At 38.6% G+C, this 22599-nt stretch overlaps 5 protein-coding genes across 5 annotated transcripts; 2 read left to right on the top strand and 3 right to left on the bottom strand.

The window, feature by feature from the left end:
* Positions 1-827: 827 nt before the first annotated feature.
* LOC145479847 (uncharacterized) lies at positions 828-4048 on the bottom strand. Its single transcript, XM_081458310.1, has 2 exons — positions 3441-4048; positions 828-1345 (listed from the first exon to the last, which is right to left on the bottom strand). Exons 1-2 carry the CDS (start codon positions 3727-3729, stop codon positions 1005-1007), a joined length of 630 nt encoding a protein of 209 aa, XP_081314436.1. The 5' UTR covers positions 3730-4048; the 3' UTR covers positions 828-1004.
* Positions 4049-4572: 524 nt separating this feature from the next.
* LOC145470234 (uncharacterized) lies at positions 4573-5918 on the top strand. Its single transcript, XM_081454063.1, has 2 exons — positions 4573-4639; positions 5366-5918. The coding sequence occupies exons 1-2, from the start codon at positions 4582-4584 to the stop codon at positions 5698-5700; spliced, it is 393 nt and encodes a 130-aa protein (XP_081310189.1). The 5' UTR covers positions 4573-4581; the 3' UTR covers positions 5701-5918.
* Positions 5919-6553: 635 nt separating this feature from the next.
* On the bottom strand, positions 6554-7975 carry LOC145470224 (uncharacterized). The gene is made up of 2 exons (XM_081454058.1): positions 7865-7975; positions 6554-7147 (listed from the first exon to the last, which is right to left on the bottom strand). Exons 1-2 carry the CDS (start codon positions 7917-7919, stop codon positions 6720-6722), a joined length of 483 nt encoding a protein of 160 aa, XP_081310184.1. The 5' UTR covers positions 7920-7975; the 3' UTR covers positions 6554-6719.
* Positions 7976-8821: 846 nt separating this feature from the next.
* LOC145479846 (protein N-terminal glutamine amidohydrolase-like) lies at positions 8822-22297 on the bottom strand. Its single transcript, XM_081458309.1, has 7 exons — positions 20518-22297; positions 14690-14766; positions 13821-13920; positions 13106-13159; positions 12142-12287; positions 10723-10847; positions 8822-10211 (listed from the first exon to the last, which is right to left on the bottom strand). Exons 1-7 carry the CDS (start codon positions 20704-20706, stop codon positions 10105-10107), a joined length of 798 nt encoding a protein of 265 aa, XP_081314435.1. The 5' UTR covers positions 20707-22297; the 3' UTR covers positions 8822-10104.
* LOC145479845 (UDP-N-acetylglucosamine transferase subunit ALG13-like) lies at positions 14787-16923 on the top strand. Its single transcript, XM_081458308.1, has 4 exons — positions 14787-14968; positions 15033-15195; positions 15962-16100; positions 16247-16923. The coding sequence occupies exons 1-4, from the start codon at positions 14870-14872 to the stop codon at positions 16362-16364; spliced, it is 519 nt and encodes a 172-aa protein (XP_081314434.1). The 5' UTR covers positions 14787-14869; the 3' UTR covers positions 16365-16923.
* Positions 22298-22599: the final 302 nt, after the last annotated feature.

Raw genomic sequence — 22599 nt, 5'->3', positions numbered from 1 at the left:
TAGTCACATTCTATGGCCAATTATAGACCCCATCTTACTCACTTTTGGGTAAATGTAATTTTCACGACCCCAACTTAGTCACTTTCTGGTTTTGCGTCTACCTTATAAATCCTTTTAACCAAGTCTTTCTAAAATGAATTGACACATTTAATAAACTGAATGAAGAACACTTTACTTTACAACTACACTATAAACATTGTGGTACATTTGCTTACCATAAACATTTAAAACATACCGTCATAAATAGTTGAAATGCAAGTATTCTTCTTTAACGGTAACATTACACTAGCACTGACATTATAATGGCATTTTTGATGTGGATAAAAGCAATTTGTAGAACTTTCAGATCAGAAAATTCATAATCGTAATAAATGTCACGTTTAAAGCAAACAAGTCCCAAGCAAAGGAGATCAAAAGCTTATTACAGCAAAAGAAGATCCAAGTTATCTTAACTTCGATGGACGCAGAATAGCAATTTAAATACCGTAACACGAATGTGGACTTTGTTCTGGACTATTGTGCAACTGGTTAATGTTTAAGTTACGATTTCAAGGCCGGAAATGTGATGGGAGCCGTTTGTCAAACATTAAACAACAGCAATAAATACGGTAACATTTTTTTTTTCGGCGAATCTTTCCGTTTATAAATCACAAATTGCCAGAATTTTCTTAGTCTCAAAATCCCGGAAAAGTGTGACCCCATTCTAGTCACCCTATAAAAAATGCTTGAAAAGGCGACCCCATTATAGTCAGTCCAGTCGTGAAAATGCGACACCATCCAGCGGCACATCCCCATTAGCCCATTTATAGGAAGTGCCCCCCCCCCCCCCCGGGGAGGAATTGCCTCCTCAAACTCCTGGAATCAGGAACCAACTGTATAGTTTATGTAAATGTTATGCAAGCGCAAACACAAATCCAAATGATTTTCTCATGCACAAAGGCAATGTCGACCAATGTTTGCCAAAACAGACTATATCAACCGGCAATTAAGGAAGCAAACGACTGTCACCATCCCATTTTTAAAGACATCATAAACGTCTCCGCTAGGCATGCTGAAACAAAAAACACGCTGGCCACTGGAATTGAGGTCGTGTTACAAAGGTCTTCACCGCAGCATGTCACGTCACAATCACTCATCTGCAGGTTTGCATGACACATGTTACTAGAGTTATTGCAGTGCGTGATACTCACACACGACAAGCTATAAACATCTTTTCCTTGATACTCGTAATGAGACTTGCCACACTTGTAATCTTCATCACAGTAAACTCCGGCCGTTTGGCGCTGATTAAAACAATCTTCAAAGGAAATAAAACTCGAACAACTGTTGCACCTGAGGCCAGAGGCTATCAAGAAAAAAGAAGACACAATTGGATAAGCAAGAAGCATTCACACAATTCGTGAACCTCAAGAGCCAGCGGCGGCAATCACTCCGCTTTGCAGACTATTCTTCTGACAAAAGATGAGTTACCAGATATGTCAACTGCTTAAAACAAGTAGGAATCAGAGATAAGACTGAGAAGTACGTTGGACTGAATGAAAGAGGGACTGATAAAAGGGGATTATAATCATTCTTACTTGCAGGAGGTTAAACAGAAAAAAAGAAAAACTGAAAGAAAAAAATTGAAGGCCGTAGTGACGTGTAGAATAGCGGTCAATTAGACCAAGTAAAAGTATTTAAGAATGCATATGAGGCATTGGAAAATGGGATTTTAAATACATCTAATACAAAAATGTTGATATTTGACCCGTATGTGGTCCCCTCATGGGGACGTTCGGCCGGACAGGGTTCGGGTTTTGACTTCGCTCTCCTAAACACGGTGTATAATTCTATGTGATGGTCTGAGAGTGTGAACCTGTCTAGTGCACGGTATCTTTGCTTGATTGTCGTCGTTACACATGAGTTATGTTGTACTCAGCAATACGAGATCGGAGACGTTTGCCAGTATTTAGCAAGTCAGTATTGTCAAAATCAGATAATTTTAAGATAATAAAATTTATTGTTATCAGCATCCTTGAATTCCACTCAGTTCTTTGTCCTAAACAGGGATCTAGAATAAAGGGTGATATCCTTCATGTGTGGGGTGTGTGTTGTACGTTTTTTTGCCCTAAACAAGGCCAAGGTTTCAAACCAGCAGGGGTCCCCTTATACCCAAAGATTGGTCAAGTGTCCCCCAAGAAGGGAGAACTCAAGCTATAGGAAGAGTTTGCGTGAACCCTCTTGTGTTAGCGTGGTGCCTGCTGCTACATGCTTGTGAGGTCATGTACGCTAACTCTACCTATTCGGCGTGTGCTCCATCCAGATATAAAGCTGTTTATCACCACAACCTTCGGAGTTCTTATATTTTCCCGACAATTTTAGTAAAACATGTACAAAAAGCATGATTACTGGAGGGAGGTATGCTGTACACGCCTACTGCCTGATCCATGTACACTGTATAAGCATCGTATCGTTGCCTAACAAGCAGCGCCAAGTGGTGACCTTCCTACAATCCGCCCGGCCGTCCATCATCTTTGGCCTGTTTGTTCAAAAACCGGTCAGTGTTACGATGATTTAGCATCCTCCAGCTCGTACAGTTAAACAGGCTAGATTATCACTAATAATACAATTATCACAGGACGCTTCTTTTTCAGTTTAAAGCAACAAAAAAGCGCAATAATCCATGGTTTGTTGGCTGATGTTGTTACTGCATTCAGTTAGAGGTCACCACCTGATAAGGTAACACAGAGTCTAATCTGTCAAATTAGTTTTACACCTTGTTTTAAAAATACGCGTTCCAAGCGGATGACGGAAAAAATCCGACGAAATCTCACGCTACCCAGCGAATTTAAGGAGTATTACAATACTTTTAAACATAAACTGTGAATCATATCGATTTACAAACAGACGGGGATAAAATTAGTTTTTCTTCTAGCGATTTGAAAAATTAAAATAATCGAAATTCCGAAACTGTCTCTGTGTTGATTATTTTACAAATGTTTCCACAGAACCAGCGCTACAGTGATACATTTGAGACTATCCATACATAACTTCAAAATTTTGAAAATCGTAATCCTGTAAGTGACTGACATTGCTCACAACTGACAACGGAAACTCCTTAAAACTTTACCGGCATTTACCGGCAGCTGAAGATGAGCCAAAAAAATACATACAAGCTAGACAGACGAACTGCAGGGCGAGCGAGTTTATGTATACATTAGCCACAACGACCGGTTTACAATAGCGGGATTATTTTTGTTGGGTTCTGCAATGGGATTGATTATTGGCACTCTATCAGATTCAGTAAGTACTCACTTAAGTACTCAGCTATAGGTTAAGAGAAAAACCGGGCAACAACAATCGGCGGGTGAAGCACGAAATGCGTCGTCATGCCTCGTCAAGTTTTATAGAGATTTAAAATTTGGTGAGACTGAGCGAGTGAGAGTTCAAGGAGTACTTACCACACAAAGCAAAAACGCTTACAAGCAAAAAAGAAGCGGCAAGCCTGAATGAAAGTCTCATCGCGAACCAGACTGCTGGAAATTGTGAACGTTTACGTAGAGAAGTGAGCAGTGGAATGTTGATTATCACAACACGTTGACACGGAACCCACTGAGATGGCCACAGTAATTTATAATAGCAAAGTGTCTGTTCCATATATCTGCTGACTGTGGCATCACGGTCCACATTGGGTGGCTCCCAATCAGTCAGGATCCTTGACGGCTTCGTTTTCAAAGTCATACATCCCATGGGTCATAATAGAACTCGTTTAATTGATTTAGTTTCTTTTCTTTTCGCTCCACAAAGAAGGATTGAAACAAATTTAATGTGCAGACGCTTGTTTTCGATTATAATCTGTGAAGTTTTCAGTAATGTGACAATTTAACAAATTCCATACAGGGGTGTGAGATTATCATTACCAATCAGCTTTCAATCAAGTACTTTTATCTCTTCATTATTGATGTTTTGATAGTGAATTTACATCACCTGGCTAAAAATATCTCGAGTTCGTAAACGAATCCATCTAATGCTAAGGGAGCATGCGTATTTTATTGCGGGGCTCGCGGGAGCCGTAGTGGAACGAGGCTTCGGAGGGGAGGGTCATCAGCATTTTTTTTTTCACAGACTAGGAAAGGCCGAACCTGTTTTGTTCGTAGCCAGCTGAGGGAGGGTCTCACTTTTTTTCGACAAGGAAAAAATAACTCCAGGTCACTTCTATCAAAGTCGACTTTTTAACAAACATGCGAAGTCTCTTTGATCAATCGATTCCAAACTCTGCAGAACTCTTTACTCGCATTATGTGTCCAGATTTAATATGACGTCCGTTTGAATCCAACAGCGCTTTATCATTATCAGTTACCTTCGCATTCAGCTCAGGGATTTTGACCTTCAGCTACGAAAGGTCTTCAATGTTATTCTTGATTGCGATATTGTCATCGCGTTTTGCGCTAGAATTTTTTTTCAGTGATTAATTTAGAAATTATCGATCACGTGACCAGCTGTTGCAAAAGGCCTATTGTTATGTCAATCAAATCTTGCCTCGTAATAGCTAGCTGAGCAACAAATCATTTCTACTTTGGGGTCAAACCAAAGGTTGAGAACATGGCTGTCTTAATCTGCCATTCTGTAGGATTACTTTGTCTTGGTCTGTTGTTAAAAGGTAAGGCACAAGGTATTACTTAATAAACAGTGATTCAGTGAGTGGAAAAAGTGAACGTTTAACGCATTTTATCAAAAATGCATTATAAAATTCGGGCGAGCTATGTAGCAATAAAAGTAATCAACATCTATTCCTTGTCTGGCGTATGATCACGATATGTTTTGAAAATCAGAAATTTACGTGGAATAATATTTTAAGTCTGCAAGGCCAAATTTCTTTAAACATGACGGAGATCTCTTGGCAAGACTAACTTTACGTTGAAAAAGCAAAGTTAGCTACGTTATGCAAGGCGATATTTTGATTAACAATGGCTGCTCTAGAATCTCTTTTGTAAGGGTCTGCATCTTAGAATGGACCTTATTGTAAGATTGTAGCAAGAATCACTGTTTTCTCACAACCACAACTTTTTAGTTGGACCGCTTTCAGTGACAGGACGGAGACCGAACAACTCCGCGAACCTCGACTATCGCCATGAAACCAAAAATATCATCTAATGTCATTCAGACAGCTCAAACAAGATTTTTTTTTTTATTCATTTATTTTTTTTTTGTCATAAAACAAAAGTTCCAGCCACATTTTCCACACCATTGATTTTCAATGGCTATTTCCGCGTGTCCGAAACTTTCAATCAACAACAGGTCCACAAACCTCTAAAGGAATTTGTCTTGAGTCTGTTCCGATAGATGAGTCGATAGCTGACATAGTTGTTGTGACACCTTTTTGCAGCTGCGTCATCGCTGGAATGCTTTATTTGTTCAAGCAACGAATCCTTTCAAGGCTGTGACATAGCACGAATTCAAGAAACTTGCCAGCCACGAACAAGATGCGCTAAGCTCTCTTTCCAACTTCTGGAGGCACGCAGATACAGGAAAGGTTGTCTATCTTTGACATACTGCAGGAATCCTGATCGATACTGTCAGAGTATTGTTGATGCATCAGATTGTGAGACATCCTGCTGTTCCAAAGACCTCTGTAACTCTGAGCCTATCCTGACGTCACGCAAAGTCAATAGTTTTTCTCTGTTGTTGTGTACATTGGTTGTAATAGCTGAGTCTCACTAAACCCAAACCCTATCAATGTAGTGATATTATAGTCCAGTATTAGATTGATTTTGTGAAAAAGGGAACATTTCAGTGCTCACTCCATAGGTGGACCGGCAATCGAACCCAGGCCATGCCGTGAATGAAGTGACGCAATCTCTTCTTTATCAGGACAGGACCTTTAGGGATATTGACAAGGAACTTTGTAGTTCTTTTTCTTGTCCCTCTTTATTTTGTCTCCTCATTTGAAGAAGTTCAAGTTACACTCGAGAGGATTACTGGGAGTTCAAGGACCACACTAATACGTTTACGTTTCGAAACGCATACAGTGGAAGCCCCTTAGTCCGGTCACCAACGGGCCACAAAAAGTTGGTCGTGTTAACAGGGTGGCCGTATTAATGGGGTGGCCGTATTAACGGGGTGGCCGTATTAACGGGCTGGCCGTATTAACGGGGTGGTCGTAACGCTGGCGGGGTTCCACTGTACTTTCTGATGCGTTTTCGCCTACCGTCTACACTAAGACGATCGAAAACGCTCTAAGTTTCCATCGAAAACGCATGTATTTGAAAACGCTTTCCAGAGTGGAGACATTTGAAGACGGAAATGCTAACATCACGTGCGCATGTGCAAATGACAGTTGAAGCATTTTACCATAGCATATCGGCGTTTTCGAGTGTTTTAGTGTTGACGGGGAAACGGTAGTGTTGACGAAGAGCGTTTTCGGCGAAAACGTATCATCGAAAACGCATTGTAATGAAAACGCAGTAGCCTCATCGTCTTCATCAGCAGACGAGGCTAAAGTTACATTTTTTAGCATTTTTCTGCACATTCCAGGACTCGGTTTCTTCAGTTGTGTTGTAGTCTAATTCTGATCAAATAAAAACTGAGTCAGTTTGGCGTTTTTAGAAGGTAACTTTATTAATAACAGCTACTTGATAATAAATCGCAAACGTTAGCGTGGCTAGTTTCCGTCTATCTGTTTGAAAGCTCACAGACAGTTGATTAGTGATTTTAACTGTATAGTAGCTCTACATCAAAGTTTATTTGACCATTGTCACGGCCGCATACATTGCGCATGCTCCAATCAGAAAGCCACTGACACTCAACGACGTGCCTGCATCTATCCAGTCACAATCTTCAGAGTCGTCATCGTCCATAGGCACTTCGGGTGAAGTACTGCTGTGGTTATAATTACAGAATTCCTCGCTGCAACACTCGATTTTACACTCTTCTGATATTCCAAATTTCTCAGACACGCTATTACAGAAAATCACTGGACTTTCACAAAATCTCTGATGTACACAGCTCTTGCCATAAACTCGGATTCCAGAGGCGTTTAGGAAGGAGAAGATTCCACAACGGTCAGCACCTTTGGCATGAGTAGCACAATGAGCCTTCAAGATCTTCTCATCACACACTTGCAAGGAGGACTGCATGCCCTTGCACAAATAACAGCTAAATCCATCGGCTATAATGGAATCAGTCAATAAAAATATCACCAGTTTTGTTTTCATGTCAGTCAAAAGGGTTGGATCGTAGTGGTTCTTTAAACGCCATGAAATCAAAGAGAGGAAAAAAAAAGTAAAGCAATTTATGCGTCAAAATTCAGGTTCATGACTAATTTAGCTCGTGTCAATCTGTCAGTGATCTCTTATACCAAGGATTTCTTTGCAGAACACAATTATGGAGCATAGTTTGGGCTCAATACGTCATTAGAACATTACAGTCCAGAACTGACCTGAACCAGAACTAGACAGTATATTCGGAGTCACTGATAAACCGGCGAACTGGGAACGCCCGAGAACAATGGAATCCCATGACAAACAAATGTTAGTAAATCAAGCTTTCAGTTAAACTCTGAACTGAGTAGAAATGATACACCCCCCGTTTAGAGCATATGTGCTAGTATACTGATAAGCTCGTGTTTCGGAAATGTTTCGCTTTTATTCCCACGATTTCCCGGAGTTCGACTCTTGAATGCGCCGTTCAAAATGGCCACTGTAACTACTGTTTCCAGCATCAAGTCAGACCACACAGCATTAAACTAAACGATGCAAACGATGAACTAGCACTCTTTTCAGAGCCTGCCGGTAAGGCCCTATAAACAGAGCTGGCTCGCCATTTCCTTCAGTTCAGCCAAATACAAACTTGTTTTGTTAAGTAAAGGAAATTAACGTTGACTTACCATAGGTCAGCCAAAAGCAAAGAATCGCACCCGTTACTAAAAGGAGTACTTTCATCGCTGACTCGCAGTTCAGTTTGATTGCTGAAACCTTGAAGTTTTATGGCTCGCAAATCTGGTTCGCGCTTTGTGATGTTGGAATGTAAATACGCATTATTGGATAAACAAGTCTTACAAGTTTCAATATCGTCACATAAAAAATTACTGTCAGCTCCACTGTTGCAGAATGAACTTTAATTTCTTCCAAATAGTGAAGCGATTTGTCGCACACTATTAAATTCAGTCATTATATTTGGGATTACTGAATTCGGAATAAGAAAGGGGAAAAAAAGTTTCCGTCCCACTTTATTCCCTGATTTTGTATGCAATATTTTCCCAACCTTTTTGATATGTCAATAACTCTAATGCAGGGCCAAATTAGCCTCTGTTTCATTGTTTGGTTCAGAAAAATACACCTACTATCTTTGAAAGGGAGAGATCGAGTATCTATAACAACCTGCATTACAACTTTTGCATTCCTCTGTTGAACCTCTGGTTCGGCTGTACTGCGCATGCTCCTTAACAAGACTCGCTTTAAGAGCAGAGGTAAAGACCCTGGGTAAAGAAACTCATAGTCTTTTCATTTAGTTCGATATCTGTTTCCACCGGATTTTTCAACTGCAGAGTAAAGACGCAAGGTAACAGGAGTAACAACATGCAAACAAAAGATCTTGATGGCAGAAGGCCGAAGATACTAAAATACACTTTTAGAATCGGAAGGAGACATGAGTGTTTGAAATCAACGTTGAATGGCTAATAAAAAACAGTGACACTACAGCGAAAGAATGTTTAGCTGCGTGATAACTGTAAGGAAAGTTTCATACTGCCATGAACATTTCGACGATAACCAAATCTCGGAAGCAACAATTGTTAATTTTACTCGCCTGGTTATTCATGGGCTAATTATTATGTCCAGGCAATCCCAACATACAGTATACTACGGAGAAAGACATAAAACACATTTCCAATTCTGCTGTTACTAGAGTCTATTGAAAGAATACCTTCATTGGCCTTTTCACTTTTTATTTTCAGTCTCGCCTCATTTTCCTACAAGTTCGATATCGTCAGGACAATAGCTTTGTGGTCTACTAATTGCTTTAGCGCTTTAGATTATGCCAGCAAGAATTTTCATCATATGATACAGCTGTTTCGAGAACGGTTGTCGGAATAAAGCGCAAAAGTGCACGCGACAACCCCGACAATGGATAGAAGATAACTGCTACACGCGCTGAATACTTTAATAATCAGTATGACAAAATGGCAAGAAACATTTCTTAGGTTTTCTTTTTCTTCAGACTTCGGAACCAAGGTTCTTTTCCCCACTGACTTAACAAGGTTTTTAAACTAAAAGTCATGTAACAGTGGAAGAAAAGCTACGGAAAAATGGTCGAATGAGTGGAAAATCTAATGTATCCTTGCTAATACTTCACGCGCAAAAATACAAATTTGTAGATTTCCTCTGCACCGGTATGCAAAATTTTCATGAAAACCCAGACTACCATTGGGTCTTGTCGCGGAGACTCGACACTTTCATCCGACAACCTTTCTCGAAATTGCTGTATGCAAATCAAATCACATCCACAGGCAAACAGATGAAATCTCTTGTTGTAGTATGCAGTATCCCGCTGTATTGTCACAGTGACTACATTTCTTACCAGCAATTCTAAGTTCACTCTACAAAGTTTATTCATGTGCTATTTTATAATTTTTCTCGTACCGACTGACGAGTCAGTAAAGGCTGTTGAAACTTTCCTCCAGACAGTGTTATGTTTTTTTGTTAGTTTTTTCTAAAAATGATATAATTACACAACATAGAAGTATACTTGACTAGCAAAATATATGCAACATGTTTCATTCACTAAACACTATTCTTCCTTTTCGTTCATGTGTTTTTTTTAGAAAGTTACAACACATAGTAAATTACCTATTTCAGTCACTTTGTTAAATTTTTCTGTACAATATGAGAAATTGACGTTTCAGTCTACTTATAATAGGGTTCGGCTTGTTATATGATCAATTACAGCATTACCATTCCTAGTGTACTTGAATGTGTAACCTATCTATGAATATGGACTTGTAAATATTTTGCAGGTTGTGAAAGCACAAAAGAAGTCCTACACTTTCCTGAACACCCATCAGAGAAACTTTTGCCAATAAATTAGGTGTATAGAGAGGATCTATAGATTGAAAAGGATCAAATGAAGTCAATCATTTGAAGTATAATTTCTGATGAATGATTTATAGTCCATAACTTGTCCTTCGCCTTCACCCGCAGTCATGTCAATAAATTCCTGAAGGTTCATTGTGCTTTCTGCAAAATGAAATAATTCCCTGATTAATAAAACTGCCTCTTAGCAGGAGCAGCAGTGGCGTAATAGCAAAGAAAACAAAAGCCGTCAGTATCGTTAAACTGTTAGCTCATGAGAAACCTGGCTTAATCCCAGGAGGAGAAAGAGGCTGGTCCCACTCACATCATGCTATGGAAACCCATCAGCCTACACTGTAGGAAAAGATCATGTATTACGAAATCTAACCAGCCCTCGCATGAATGAACTGTTTGAAGATTGTCTACATGTTGCTCATGAGATGTCAGGACCTTTTTAATGCCTTGAACTGGAAATGACAGATTTAACATTTCTCATTTGAACAGTTTGACTTTTACTTTCTTTTGCCTCATATTCATTTCAAACCAAACAAACATTTAAACCACAATTTATATCAGTTATCTGTATCTTGAAGGTGCTACTGGAACATATGCACACGTATGTTTTCATATTGGCTAGCATCTCTAAGAGTCAGCTGGAGAACACGAGCATATATACCTGCTGTTCTGATTGGCGAGTATGGGGGAGGAGTTTTAATCCATTCTCCATTTGGCTTTTTCATATGTGATCGGTCTGAAGCAAAGGTCCTAAGAAATGACTCTGCTGGTATCACTCGGAATTTTCTATGATCAGAATAAAATCAGTTTAACATAATTATTATTCCTATATAATTAATCCTATCTATAACAAAATTCTTGATTGTGATTGGTTCTCCACGCACCTATTTGTCCCGAAATCAGCACGTGATCATGTGGGTGTCCAATAACAAGTATCCAATTACAACTTTTTGTAATTGGATACCTGTAATAGGATGGCCATTTGCATGTCAATTACATGCTCTTTAACAGCTTCCTTCTCAATGTCTCCTGCAGTTTTTAAACCTTATGGATAGTGATACTGACATTTTCGCTCAAAAGAAGTTCTCAAAAGACCTTTTTAATTTAGATATTTCAAGTCATTATAGATATGATTAATTAGTAATTGGACTTTGTGTTGTACAAACACTTGTAATTTCAAATTGGCCTCATACTTCTTGCTCCTCAGTTTTGAAATTAGTTGACTGAGCAATTACGTCCTGAATTGTACTCCACTTGGTCCAATTACTATTACATATTTTCAGATGGGAGAACAAAGTAAAGTTCTCACATATCTGGTGTATTATTAATTAAAATGTGGATTACTTTGAGTGTCAGTAATCCATTTTTTTAACTTTATTATCTCAATCTACACGTCACCCAAAGACCTAAATTTATGTCTTTTGATAAAATCTTTTAGCACTTGAACAAAAGGCAATTTCCTATTCAACACCCTTGCCATTTGCCTACAGTGAAATGTGTATTGAGCGGACACCATATTAAGCAGACACCCTCTATTAAGTGGACACCAGCTCAAATCCCAAAATTTCCTTCCCACATTTACTGTAAAATACGCCTGCATTCAGCAGACACCTCTTTTGAGCAGACGTGGACACCAATATTAAGCCATTTTGTTGCACAAAACCTGCAATAAGTGGACACTTCAAGTGCTTTTTGCTTCTACAAGTTCAGCTCAGACTCCTTAAACATTGCTCAGCAATGTCGTTTTAAAGCTAAGTAGATTATTCCAGATTGATACATTGACTGACTGGACATTGTGCTATGAGCAGTCTTTGATCTTACACTGTGTTAGGCTGTGTTTCAAAAGATTAATAATTAACTATTATTACATAATATATTAGAACCTGTTTAGAGCAGATACCCTTATTAAGCAGGCACTAGTGAATGTCCCAAGGGTGTCCGCTTAATACAGGTTTCACTGTACGTTTTTTCCAGTGACAAAAGAGCTGTCATGTCACTGTGACGCTTACTAAGGAACGTGTCACTTTAGATGGAAGTGAGTAAACTCTCTCTACCAACCTTTAATAAAACTGAAAATTACCTGTGAAAGTGTTTTTTAAGTTGTCTGTCATTCTGTATTGCTTGGTGAACATATTGTTCAAATGGACAAGGAAAAGGAAGAATGGAATCCAAATCATATATGAAGCCCTTGTCACCCACTCGACGTAGTAAAAGTACATGGTAATCCTGAAAATTTACAACAAATAATCATTTGAAGTCCTGAAATGTTCTCTTTTCATGATAATTAGACAAGCAACTATTTCATAATCACTTAAGTTAAACATAATGTAAAAAAAAGTGCATCTCCTTTTGCGCCAATGGTTAAAGTTTTACTCTTCTGTCAGTAGCCTACATGCTCACATCTAGAGAAAAAAGCATAAGCATGCCAGGCATGCAAGAGTTTTTTTTGTGAATTAAAAGCCCCTGGATGTAGCAGGACTCAGTGTTCTCCTCTTAACAGTTATGATAAGGTTAATCCAACAATTTTGTTTGGTTACGATGTACAGCGAAAAGAAAAAACAAATTTAGAATGTAATTCACCTTAAGATACGTGAGATCGAGCCAACTTTTATCAGGGTTTGATTTAAAAAAAATAACAGTCAATAAGTGGCTTTGTTTATTAGAACTACATGGAGCTGTTACCAGCCAGGCAGCTAAACATCATGCAGTCTGCAAAAGTAGCTAATGGTAAACGGCAGATTGCTGTTGATTGTGGATAATTTTTCTGACTCACTTTACACCAAGAACCAATTAAATTATAACATCGTCGCACAATAGTGTGGTCATTGTAGTAGCGTCAAAAACAGTGATAAGGTCTATTTTGCATTCACAAACTGAGACATTTTGCACAAACATAAATGGCAAACATAAATGGCTTGAAAAAATTATAGTAGATGGTAACGATTTGACTTCTACACACAGGCTGCTACCGTATAATTACAGTTCTAATTCCCAAAGGTCAAACTACAGAAACAAACTAATAAAGTTATCAAAACTTAACTTACCCACACAACTGGGGCTAAGGGATCCTTAGCTGATTTTTGCATCCATAAAGGAACCTGTGTATATAAAAAAGAAATTTACCAAGGTTTAGTATGCTTTATAGAGGAAAACTTTACACTGAAATACAGAAAATAAATTACACAAATTTTGAAATTTTAACAGTTTCAAGTTGACTGTAAGTCGTCCTCAAAAAGCGACAGTGACTATGTTTTTTTTCTTTGAAAATAAGTGCCAACAGTGGTTTTTTTTTTTCTCGAACATGAAAAAATTAATTTACGCATTGGCACACGGCAGCAACATTTCCTCAGGGCAAACAAATTCACTTCATCATCAGGTGCTTTGTTTTGGGACCAGATCAAAAAACATAATAAGTGGCCACCTATTAAGCAGGCCACCACTATTACGCAGCCAGTTTGCAAAGGTCTGATTTTGTTGTCAGAAAACTACAGTAAATAAAACCCCTATCAACCGGCCACCTCTATCACATGGCTGCAACCACCTTTTGGTCATCCCAATAAGGGTTTTCTGTTGTCCAGGTTACCCCTGTTAAGCAGCCACCCTTGTGGAAACCAACTTGAAACAAAGCTATATGTTCAGCCGAGGCAGACTGCCCCATTTAGAAGCATGGTATTAACAAAAACACATACAAATGGTTCTAATTTGTGTCTCATTGCCATTGCAATGTATGAATAAAACTATCGATTAAATAATGATTACCTGTCTTTTTTCATTAGATATAAACACTGCATAGTATTCATCTAGATTTTGCTCTTTTTCATCCCTTATCTGTTCACATAATTTCCAAACATTCTCCTCACTGCAAAAAAAGAGTAAATAAACCAAATCACTGGTAACACAATATAGGTAGGGTCGTGGATTATCATTAAGGATTTATATAATATAAGGCTAAATACTAAATATAGCTTTAGTTTTCTGTCAAACTTGATTCGCAGGAAATGCATAGTAACTACTCATGTTTCTGCTTTTTTCTTTAAGTCGTTAGTGGTTACAGTTAGTCCCATCATAAACCCAACCTTAACCCAATTCCCCGCACTGTCCAAAAATTGACTCGATTTAACCCTATGGGGGGTTCACGGCCTCTAAATGAAACTACATTTTGATAAATTGGTGATATTGAAATTTCACCGTCATAACGTGATAAAACGTCATCAAACCTTAGAACGCTTCACTGAATTGCGTGTGAACTATTTATACATAAGCCTTGAGTCTTTGTGGTTTAGTGTCACATTGACAAGCAGACTGAACAGACATGGGGAAACCCCGCGAAGATACAATTTAAATTTTACGGACAGCAAAATAAAGATCAGAGCGACGACACGGCTTGGCTTCGTAAACAATGTTCCATCTAATAGATATATTTACATAATACACCTATGACCGTAGAGCGTAGAGGCTACAACATTTATTAACTAACTTACGTATTGTACGAAATGCAATTTTCCAAAAAAAAAAGTCATGACCTGTAGGTACACAAGTGATTGAAGTGATACCTTAATTTAAGTGCACCTCGTTTCAACATGAAATGACAACACGTATATCAACAAGGTATTACAGATCTAACATACCAATAACAGCTCGTATATACGCAGGAAGAAAGTGATATGTCTCCTTTAGCTTCCACCGAGGTTTTAGCCTGCATTGCCTTGAAAACAAATCAAAAGACACGAGCGTGATTGTCCATTCCTCAAAACGAGGCTTACGCGAACTTCCGCTGAACTTCAGTACTGACAGCTCGAAAAACCAATATGGCGGAAATGGGGGATGAGAAGACCGTTTTCGTCACTGTTGGAACAACAAGTTTTGATCACTTAATCGAAACAATTTCGAGCAAAGCATTGGTAGAAGTAAGCAATTAATTTTATTTTTGTTTTTGGTGAAATGAGTGATTGTGTTTCATGTTCTCCACAGCTTTTTGAGAGGTTAGGCTACCACTCCATTATTTTACAAATTGGAAGAGGTATTTATGAACCAGAGATCATAAATAGGAAAGGCTTCTCTATGAAATACTACAGATATAAAGATTCAATAGAAGAGGATATCCAAAGAGCATCGCTTGTGATCAGTCACGCTGGTATGGCCAACTTTAAGGTTTTATCTAGTTAATTAACTGAATTTGACAAATTAACATGGGCGTACGGGGCGGGAGGAGGGGCTGCAGGTCCCCCAGTTTCAGAAATTTTTGACATTTTTTGGGCAAAGCGCTGTTGATTCTGACAAAAGTGCTAGGGAGAAAACATTCTTAAAGGTTGTCAAGGCCAGGCTTGTAGGCGATTTTTTCTGACGTTTGCCTTGTCAAAACAGAGGTAAGGTCAAATGAGACAAGGATCTAGTTATTCTGTTTTGGAAAAGCCATATATCGTTTAAATGTGTATGGTGGAAATCCAATACTTTTGTTTTTTTGTTGGCTCTGAAAAGAGCCGTTTTGAATGGTTCCACAAAGAGCTGTTTTAAAATTTTCTTGAACCTTTCATACGAGGAAAAATTAACTGTTTCATTTATAAGTTTCTGATTTTACTAGCCTGTTAATTGAGGTCGTAAAGTATGCGAGGTTTCAAAATAACCATTTTTGGAATGATAACAGTTTTATTAGACTTTTTGTTTTTACTACGATTTGAGTGCATTTGAACAACACTCACGTTTTCAGGCATTGCGTAATTTTTTTCGGGCAATAAGGTCATGGTACCCCCAAGTTCGAAGGTGCCCGTACGCCCATGCAGATTAACAAATTAACTTAATTGTTGATAATTTGACAACTTATTTAAAGTCAAGAGTTAATGGTATGATCACTTATTAATATAGCTGATTTAAAATATAATTTGATTGTGACCTTTTCTTAGGGGCTGGTAGTGTATTAGAGACCTTGCAAGCTGGTCGACCACTAATCGTTGTAATCAATGAACTTTTAATGGACAATCATCAGATGGAATTGGCAAGTCAGCTGGCTGAGGATGGTCACTTGCGTTACGCAACTTGCAGGTGTGGACAAATCAGTGGTCACATGATTTAACCCATGTATCCATCTTCACCATGTTCACAAATTTGGACTTGCTCAACACTAGAGTCAGTATTAACAATCAGTCAAAGTTCAGAATGTGATGATTCCACTGCCTTTTCATCCACAGCACACTTGAGGAAACATTAAAAGAAAGAGATTTATCAGAGCTGAAACCTTTTCCTCCTGGGAAACCTGAACTTTTCTCGTCATTCTTAGACAAGGTTATGGGATTTGATCATTTGTGAGAAAGGATCCTCAAAGGATTAAACAATAATGACAAACTTAGTCAAGTTAGTGAAATGGAGGGATCATATGAAGGATGAAAGAAGTGTAAAGAACTTTTGTGATAAACAATACTCTGAAAAATTAATGAAACATAATCAACTAATATCTCACCTCTCAAGGTTATGGGAGGAGTATCACATACCGTATTTATTAGATTAAGCACCCAGGGCGCTTATTTAATTTTTGGACTTTCAGGGTGGGCGCTTATTCAAGGTGGGTGCTTATTCGAGGCTGGGTACTTATTAAATTTTCACCATTTTCAGTAAATAAAAAGTTTATTTTGTAACAAAACAATAAATAAGAACAAAACATGACAAAATATTAAAGCATATAAATTGTAACTGTTCATTGTTCAGTTTATGCCAAGGACTAACAACTCATTGTTCAGTCTTCACAGAAGTCTCTGTAGCTATCATAATTCTCAATCATCATAAAAGTTTCAGACAATGAAACTAAAGATTGTAAGCCATTAAAGAAATACCGTAATAATCAATACCCATATCCTCTTGTGCACTTTGTTATTATTATTTTTTTTTTTTTTTTTTTTTTTGAGGGAGGCGGGGTGGGCGCTTACTCAAGGTTGGGCGCTTAAAAAGTACTTTTTGGGGGTGGGGTGGTGGGGGTGGGTGCTTATTCGAGGCTGGGCGCTTATTAACTTTTTCTACCTTCAGGGTGGGCGCTTATTCGAGGTGGGCTCTTATTCGAGGTTGGGCGCTTAATCGAATAAATACAGTACTTGTGTTCTAAAATACTGTGGAAAACTCAGTAGACCAAGATGATTGGGAACTCGCACATTTCTTCAAAATGATTCCCATGTGGTATTAAAGGGGCAGGATATCTAAGACTAGATCTGTTCCGCGATGTTCAAACATTTATCAGAATTTCAAATATTCAGAAAGAAGATACAGTTTTCTGTTACCTTTGAAAATTTTGCAATACTAAGAAACGAAATATATGAATGTATACAGTACGCTAGTAAGTGTACATCCACCCCCTCCCCTCAAAGAAATCAAGGAGAGAGGTGTCTGTGTCATTTACAGACGTACAGAGTATTTTAGAAATATCAGCAACTGATGAGATCCACATCAGTGGAGAATCAAAACCATGGTATAGGCAAAATGATGGGTAAAACAGTCAACAGACTTGTGCATAAGTAGCTATGTTTGATTCACTTGGTGTCAGAGCAAACAAAGGAGCTATAAACCTAAACATTGAGCTCCAGAGACAAAAGCTTGATCAAATAAATTTGATGAAAGAAACATGAGAATTTCTCTAGACAAATGTTTAGCTTTCTTGAAGTAAAGCTACAGCAAACTCTGATCTGACCAAGCCAGATGAAGATAAATATGATATGTGATAAGAAGCAAAATACTGTACTCGCAAACAGTTCTTATCAAACAGCCGGGCCCGGTGTCACAATATATAATTTTTAAAGTAAACGACAAGTTCACATAATATTTCAGAGTTTGTTGCACCACAGAGCTTAAAACATATTGAGAATTTAGCCTAAACAAAGCACATGTATATTTTATTGTATTGGCATTATCGGACAATCTAGTCCATAATTTTAGCATGTGTTAGTAATTGCACATTTCCTTAAACATTTTCTGAGATGGCTTTGGAGTCAGATTCGTGATCGGCAGATGCGGTGACAAGAACCACAGACATAAGTGGAATCAGTGGGTGGAGCAAGGGCCCTGGCCTTCTGACGTTCTCTCCTGGTATCCACTGTGTATAAGTACATGGTAAATTACAGGGGTGTCAAACTCTGTGAAGTGACATGTAGATAACAGCGGAAATCATGCAGACCGTAGACCTCTACAATATTATTATATAAAAGTGATTTGAGAGAGAGAGAGGGAAAACTAAATATTATTAAGTTATTAACTGGCTATGGTAGGTCTGTATTAATTCTGAAAAAGCTGTGACATTAGGCTTGAAAATGACCTTGGTAGCAGTTTTTCACTACACAGACCTCCCAACTGGCAGACTTAAGAGAAAGGTCTTGCCAGCCCTACTTTTCAACAATGCCACGCTGTACAAATAATTGATGTAGTTCTTTTTCTAAAGTTTGGTTAGTTCCTTTTAATCCTTCCATAACTTTGTGTGCCCAATGGAAGTATTCAACTACTCTTTCTTCTGTCCACCCTTCTGGTGTAACACGATTAAGATCTCTCAGGTTGTATAGTTTATCCCCAAGTTTTACAAGCTTGGCTTTGTGACTGAAATTAAAATAAAAAGAAACAAAAAAAAAATAGTAAGCAATGAATTGTAAATAGTATCTCCTACCTTGTCGACTTGTTGTCTGTTGTTAGGTTAGTGTGCTGTCATGAAGACAAAAGCTATGTTCCTGGGTCCTGGTAATGAATCAGACTGCTAGTTTACCTGGCCTTCCAGGTAAGGGAGGGGGAGGGGGAGGGAGCTTATAATCCCTCTGTGATAAATACAACCAACTAATTATGAAACCAGGAAGTCATGAAAAGTCAAGTAGTGTGGTGTAGTTGACAACCACATCCTTACCAACCTGCAAGTTTTTGCATGAAGAATCTGAAGTCTTTTCCGCTCCAATTTTGGTAGCCTTTTGTCATCAGTAACTTCACTCACAATGTCTCGCACTTCTTTCCCATATCTAGATTCCAGTTCATCAAAAGTGGTATTTGTGTCTTCAACAGTATCATGAAGAATAGCTGCCTTCAGTCACAAAACATGTGCAGAAACAAAACAATGTTGATAAATTTACTTTTGAGCTCACCCGTTATTTATATTAGATTTTATGGCACTACACGTCATGTCAACCACATGTATAGCACAGCTATATAAGAGAGATTTACGAATAGAAATCCCATGAATTGTTATCAATTTACATTTTTCCTGTCACAAACAACACCCGGATTAATTCCTATTTCACTCTAGTTTGAATGCTTCAATTGATGTACTGAAAGAGAGCTTTGCAAATTTCAATTTCTGCACTTCAGGGCCAATCTTTGTAGTACTATCTCTTTATACCATGCCATACATTGAAGTATATACAGCCAATCAAGAGACAGGAAAGTTGTTGTATATTTGATGTTATTACATCCTACCTTCTCATCATGTGCTAAGCATATGCCGCATTGGCATGGTACAAAATAGTTATGCAAATATGCTCTTTTGTGGTATACCATGGAATATCCCACTTTTCACTTGTATTTTCTTGGTATACACACTCGCCTAAAGCCACATGTGCATACCAAGAAAAGTCAAGCAACTTGTGGCATATTCCATGGTAGAGGCATGGTGGCCTTACAGTTAGTGCATTCACCTCCGGATTAAGCAGTCCCAGTTTGAGCCCTGGCCAGGGAAATTATGTTGTGTTCTTGGGCAAGAAGACACTTCACTCTCACAGTGCCTCTCTCCACCCAGGTGTATAAATGGATACCAGTGAATTTAATGCTGAGGGTAACCCTGCGATGGACTAGCATCTCATCCAGGGAGGAGTAGAAAAACTCCAAGTCACTTCATGCAACTGAAACCGGAGATAAGCGCCAGCCTGATGAGCCACTTGGCTCATATGCAGACTTTACCTTTACCTTATACCACTCAAAAGCGTTGCATGTGACTAGTATATATCAAGTGGTGGTTTGTCCATTATCACTGGTCACAATTCTCACTCTTAGGTCTTTTCTTTTCTTTCACATGTCAGTAATTTATTTACCTGTTTAATTTAAGTTTGTCATTTTTGTGACTATTCAGCTCGTTTAGTTTTCACAGATACTTGAGCTTATACTACTATACATGGTTGGCCTGGTTTGTTGGTTGTTCATTTTTGAGACACCCGACATTTCCCGTCTGGGCGGCTCACATCATTGTACTCTAAGTGACTTTTCTAAGCAACTATTAGTTTGACGCGAGGGGCACCATATATTATTTTCTATTTGCCAAAGTGGTTTTCGTGGTATTTCGTGTAAAATTTATCGCAAATTACGAGAATTTGTATTGGAACTCACTTTACCAGAGACGTGTATTTACAACGCTGTTTAGCTTACTGATTACAACCACTTTCCACGACCGAAGTAAGGGCAATAAATCCGCGGTCCTAGCATTTGATTAGCGGTCCGCACAGTTGCAGATTACCTGAAGCACGTCCGTGTCTTGAACGCCACCCTCTTTCCACAGGATATAAGCTACTCCGATTGGATGATTAATGTACGGTGTTTTCTCGGGATCTTTCCGTCGCTGATCTCTATGTTTTAAGGCAGCAAAATGAACTGCTTCAAGGATTAGATGTTCATCCTCTCTCTTGTCCGCCATCTTGGATCTCATTCCCAGATCCCGCGCGTTTGGTTTGGTCAGTCCCTGCGGTCCTGTGCTGAGGACAACCAAGGACAACCCGCTATTACGGACAAAATCCAGATCCCCGGCGAAAGCTATAGAGGTTTGACTGGAAATGACTCCTGCTACTACGGACTCTCGCTATTACGGACATCAAACGTCCCTGAGCATGTCCACTATAACGAGAGTTGACTGTACTTGCCCAAAATTTCGGCCGCTAAAATTCCGGACCTTTTATTTCCGACGTTTAATTTCTGTAAAAATCATAGTGTTCCTGTATCATCGAGGTTTCACAGATACAACAACAAGAAAATAACACAAATTCTATCAAGCCCCTCTCAAGCAGTGTCTGACCTAGAGTTTCCTACATAAAGGAAACTAAGAGGTTAGGAGTACTTAAACGTTTTAACTGTACTGTAAATATTTCGAGCGCTTAAAAATTTTGGACGATTTTATTTTCGGACAGTTTTGTTCGAAATTAAAATCGTCCGTGTTGTATGGTTACTTATTATACTGTGTGACTAGCTCCGTGAGCGGGCAAGATGAATCAAATCCTTCGCTGTGAAACGTCAGCCACCAACAACAGTTCTTTTCAGAACTACACTCACCCGGACGATCACACTATACGAACTACTGATACTCCTGGGTTCAAACCATTTACTGTGTTACCACGTACCTCCTTAAACGAGGTTACAACCGTAATCAGGAGCCATAATCGGGGACGGAGACCGTAAGCGCGCGCCATTTCTAGTATTGGGGTTGTCCCCATGATATGGGACAATAATTCTATTTTTAGAACAAATTGCTCCATCGCCTGCGGCACACGCGCGTACATGCTGCGAGGATTTTTGCGGATGTCGCGCGGGGGAAAAGGCGTCCGAAATTCCCGAAATTCCCGAAATTTTTCATGTTTTTGGCCCACAACTCAACGCGTTTACGTCTGTTGGAATTTTGCTTAAGTATTTTCGTCGTAAGCTGCTCCAGTTTGAGTGAAGTAAGACAGTGTCGAATTTAGGTATGTTCCGCTGTAAGCTTACATATATCGCTGACCAAGTTGTGTTCTGACGGATGCTTCTTTTACATGAGCTGTGCATTACTCTACTTTAAATTTCACATATGTTGAAGATTAACAGCTTTTCCATTACACAGCAAAAAACTAGCTGGATATATTTAGATATAGCAGAGCTTCAGGACTTCATAGTTTCCCAGCTCCTCTTGCCACACGCTTGCGAGGAATTTGTCAGTCTATCGCGACCGAAAAGTAAAACAAAATAATTGTTAGTTTGAGTTTCTCGTGAATTGTAAGCAATGCTTGATATTTCATCAAGGCTTAATAACTTTATGTCCGTAGATACTGCTCAGTTTTATTCGTGTAAAAATCCAGTAAATTCTCTGTTGTCGATGAATGAGAGCGCCCGCCGATGCGTGTTTTGTACAGTCAGTAAACATGACAAATTGTACTTCCACCGCACTTTCGTGTGAAAGCGTACATCGAACTCAAACAATAACTCTGTAGTTTTTAAATATGTTTAAGATTGATAAGTGTTTGAGAACATATTAAAAGCTAAGCTGAAAATATGCGAATAAGGCAGAAATAATCAGCAAAGTATGAGATGTACGATGACGCTTTCTTTAATCAACTTCGAATAACGATTTCGATTTTGTTGATCGAGTTATCAAAACTCCTTGTCTATTTTCATTTTCGTAGTTCACTATGCTTATGTTGAAGAAACACACATGATGTTAGTAGCCTTTTTTTTGTTGTTGTTGCAGCATCTCAGCACAAAAGATAACGAAAGAAATCTTTGTCAAGATTTGTTGGCAATTGAAAATACCGACTCGGACTTGAAAGTGTACGAGCTGCACTATGCAAATGAGCTAATT

This window comes from Orbicella franksi, chromosome 2, assembly GCF_964199315.1.
Source record: "Orbicella franksi chromosome 2, jaOrbFran1.1, whole genome shotgun sequence".
NCBI classification, from domain to species: Eukaryota; Metazoa; Cnidaria; class Anthozoa; order Scleractinia; family Merulinidae; genus Orbicella; species Orbicella franksi.
Note: the sequence above shows the minus strand (reverse complement) of the source record. Positions and strands in the feature narration are given on the sequence as shown.

What these genes read in the sequence shown, in the direction of transcription:
- LOC145479847 (XM_081458310.1), bottom strand. Translation starts at nt 3,729, where the DNA reads ATGGGATGTATGACTTTGAAAACGAAGCCGTCAAGGATCCTGACTGAT. An exon ending in AAGCGTTTTTGCTTTGTGTG is followed by an intron (nt 1,346 to 3,440) that starts GTAAGTACTCCT and finishes TTTTCTTGATAG; the next exon opens with CCTCTGGCCTCAGGTGCAAC.
- LOC145470234 (XM_081454063.1), top strand. Translation starts at nt 4,582, where the DNA reads ATGGCTGTCTTAATCTGCCATTCTGTAGGATTACTTTGTCTTGGTCTG. An exon ending in TCTTGGTCTGTTGTTAAAAG is followed by an intron (nt 4,640 to 5,365) that starts GTAAGGCACAAG and finishes ACCTTTTTGCAG; the next exon opens with CTGCGTCATCGCTGGAATGC.
- LOC145470224 (XM_081454058.1), bottom strand. Translation starts at nt 7,919, where the DNA reads ATGAAAGTACTCCTTTTAGTAACGGGTGCGATTCTTTGCTTTTGGCTG. An exon ending in TTGCTTTTGGCTGACCTATG is followed by an intron (nt 7,148 to 7,864) that starts GTAAGTCAACGT and finishes ATTCCATTATAG; the next exon opens with CCGATGGATTTAGCTGTTAT.
- LOC145479845 (XM_081458308.1), top strand. Translation starts at nt 14,870, where the DNA reads ATGGCGGAAATGGGGGATGAGAAGACCGTTTTCGTCACTGTTGGAACA. An exon ending in CGAGCAAAGCATTGGTAGAA is followed by an intron (nt 14,969 to 15,032) that starts GTAAGCAATTAA and finishes TGTTCTCCACAG; the next exon opens with CTTTTTGAGAGGTTAGGCTA. An exon ending in GCTTGTGATCAGTCACGCTG is followed by an intron (nt 15,196 to 15,961) that starts GTATGGCCAACT and finishes ACCTTTTCTTAG; the next exon opens with GGGCTGGTAGTGTATTAGAG.
- LOC145479846 (XM_081458309.1), bottom strand. Translation starts at nt 20,706, where the DNA reads ATGAGATCCAAGATGGCGGACAAGAGAGAGGATGAACATCTAATCCTT. An exon ending in TATCTAATGAAAAAAGACAG is followed by an intron (nt 13,160 to 13,820) that starts GTAATCATTATT and finishes TTATATACACAG; the next exon opens with GTTCCTTTATGGATGCAAAA. An exon ending in CCTTAGCCCCAGTTGTGTGG is followed by an intron (nt 12,288 to 13,105) that starts GTAAGTTAAGTT and finishes GTAAATTTTCAG; the next exon opens with GATTACCATGTACTTTTACT.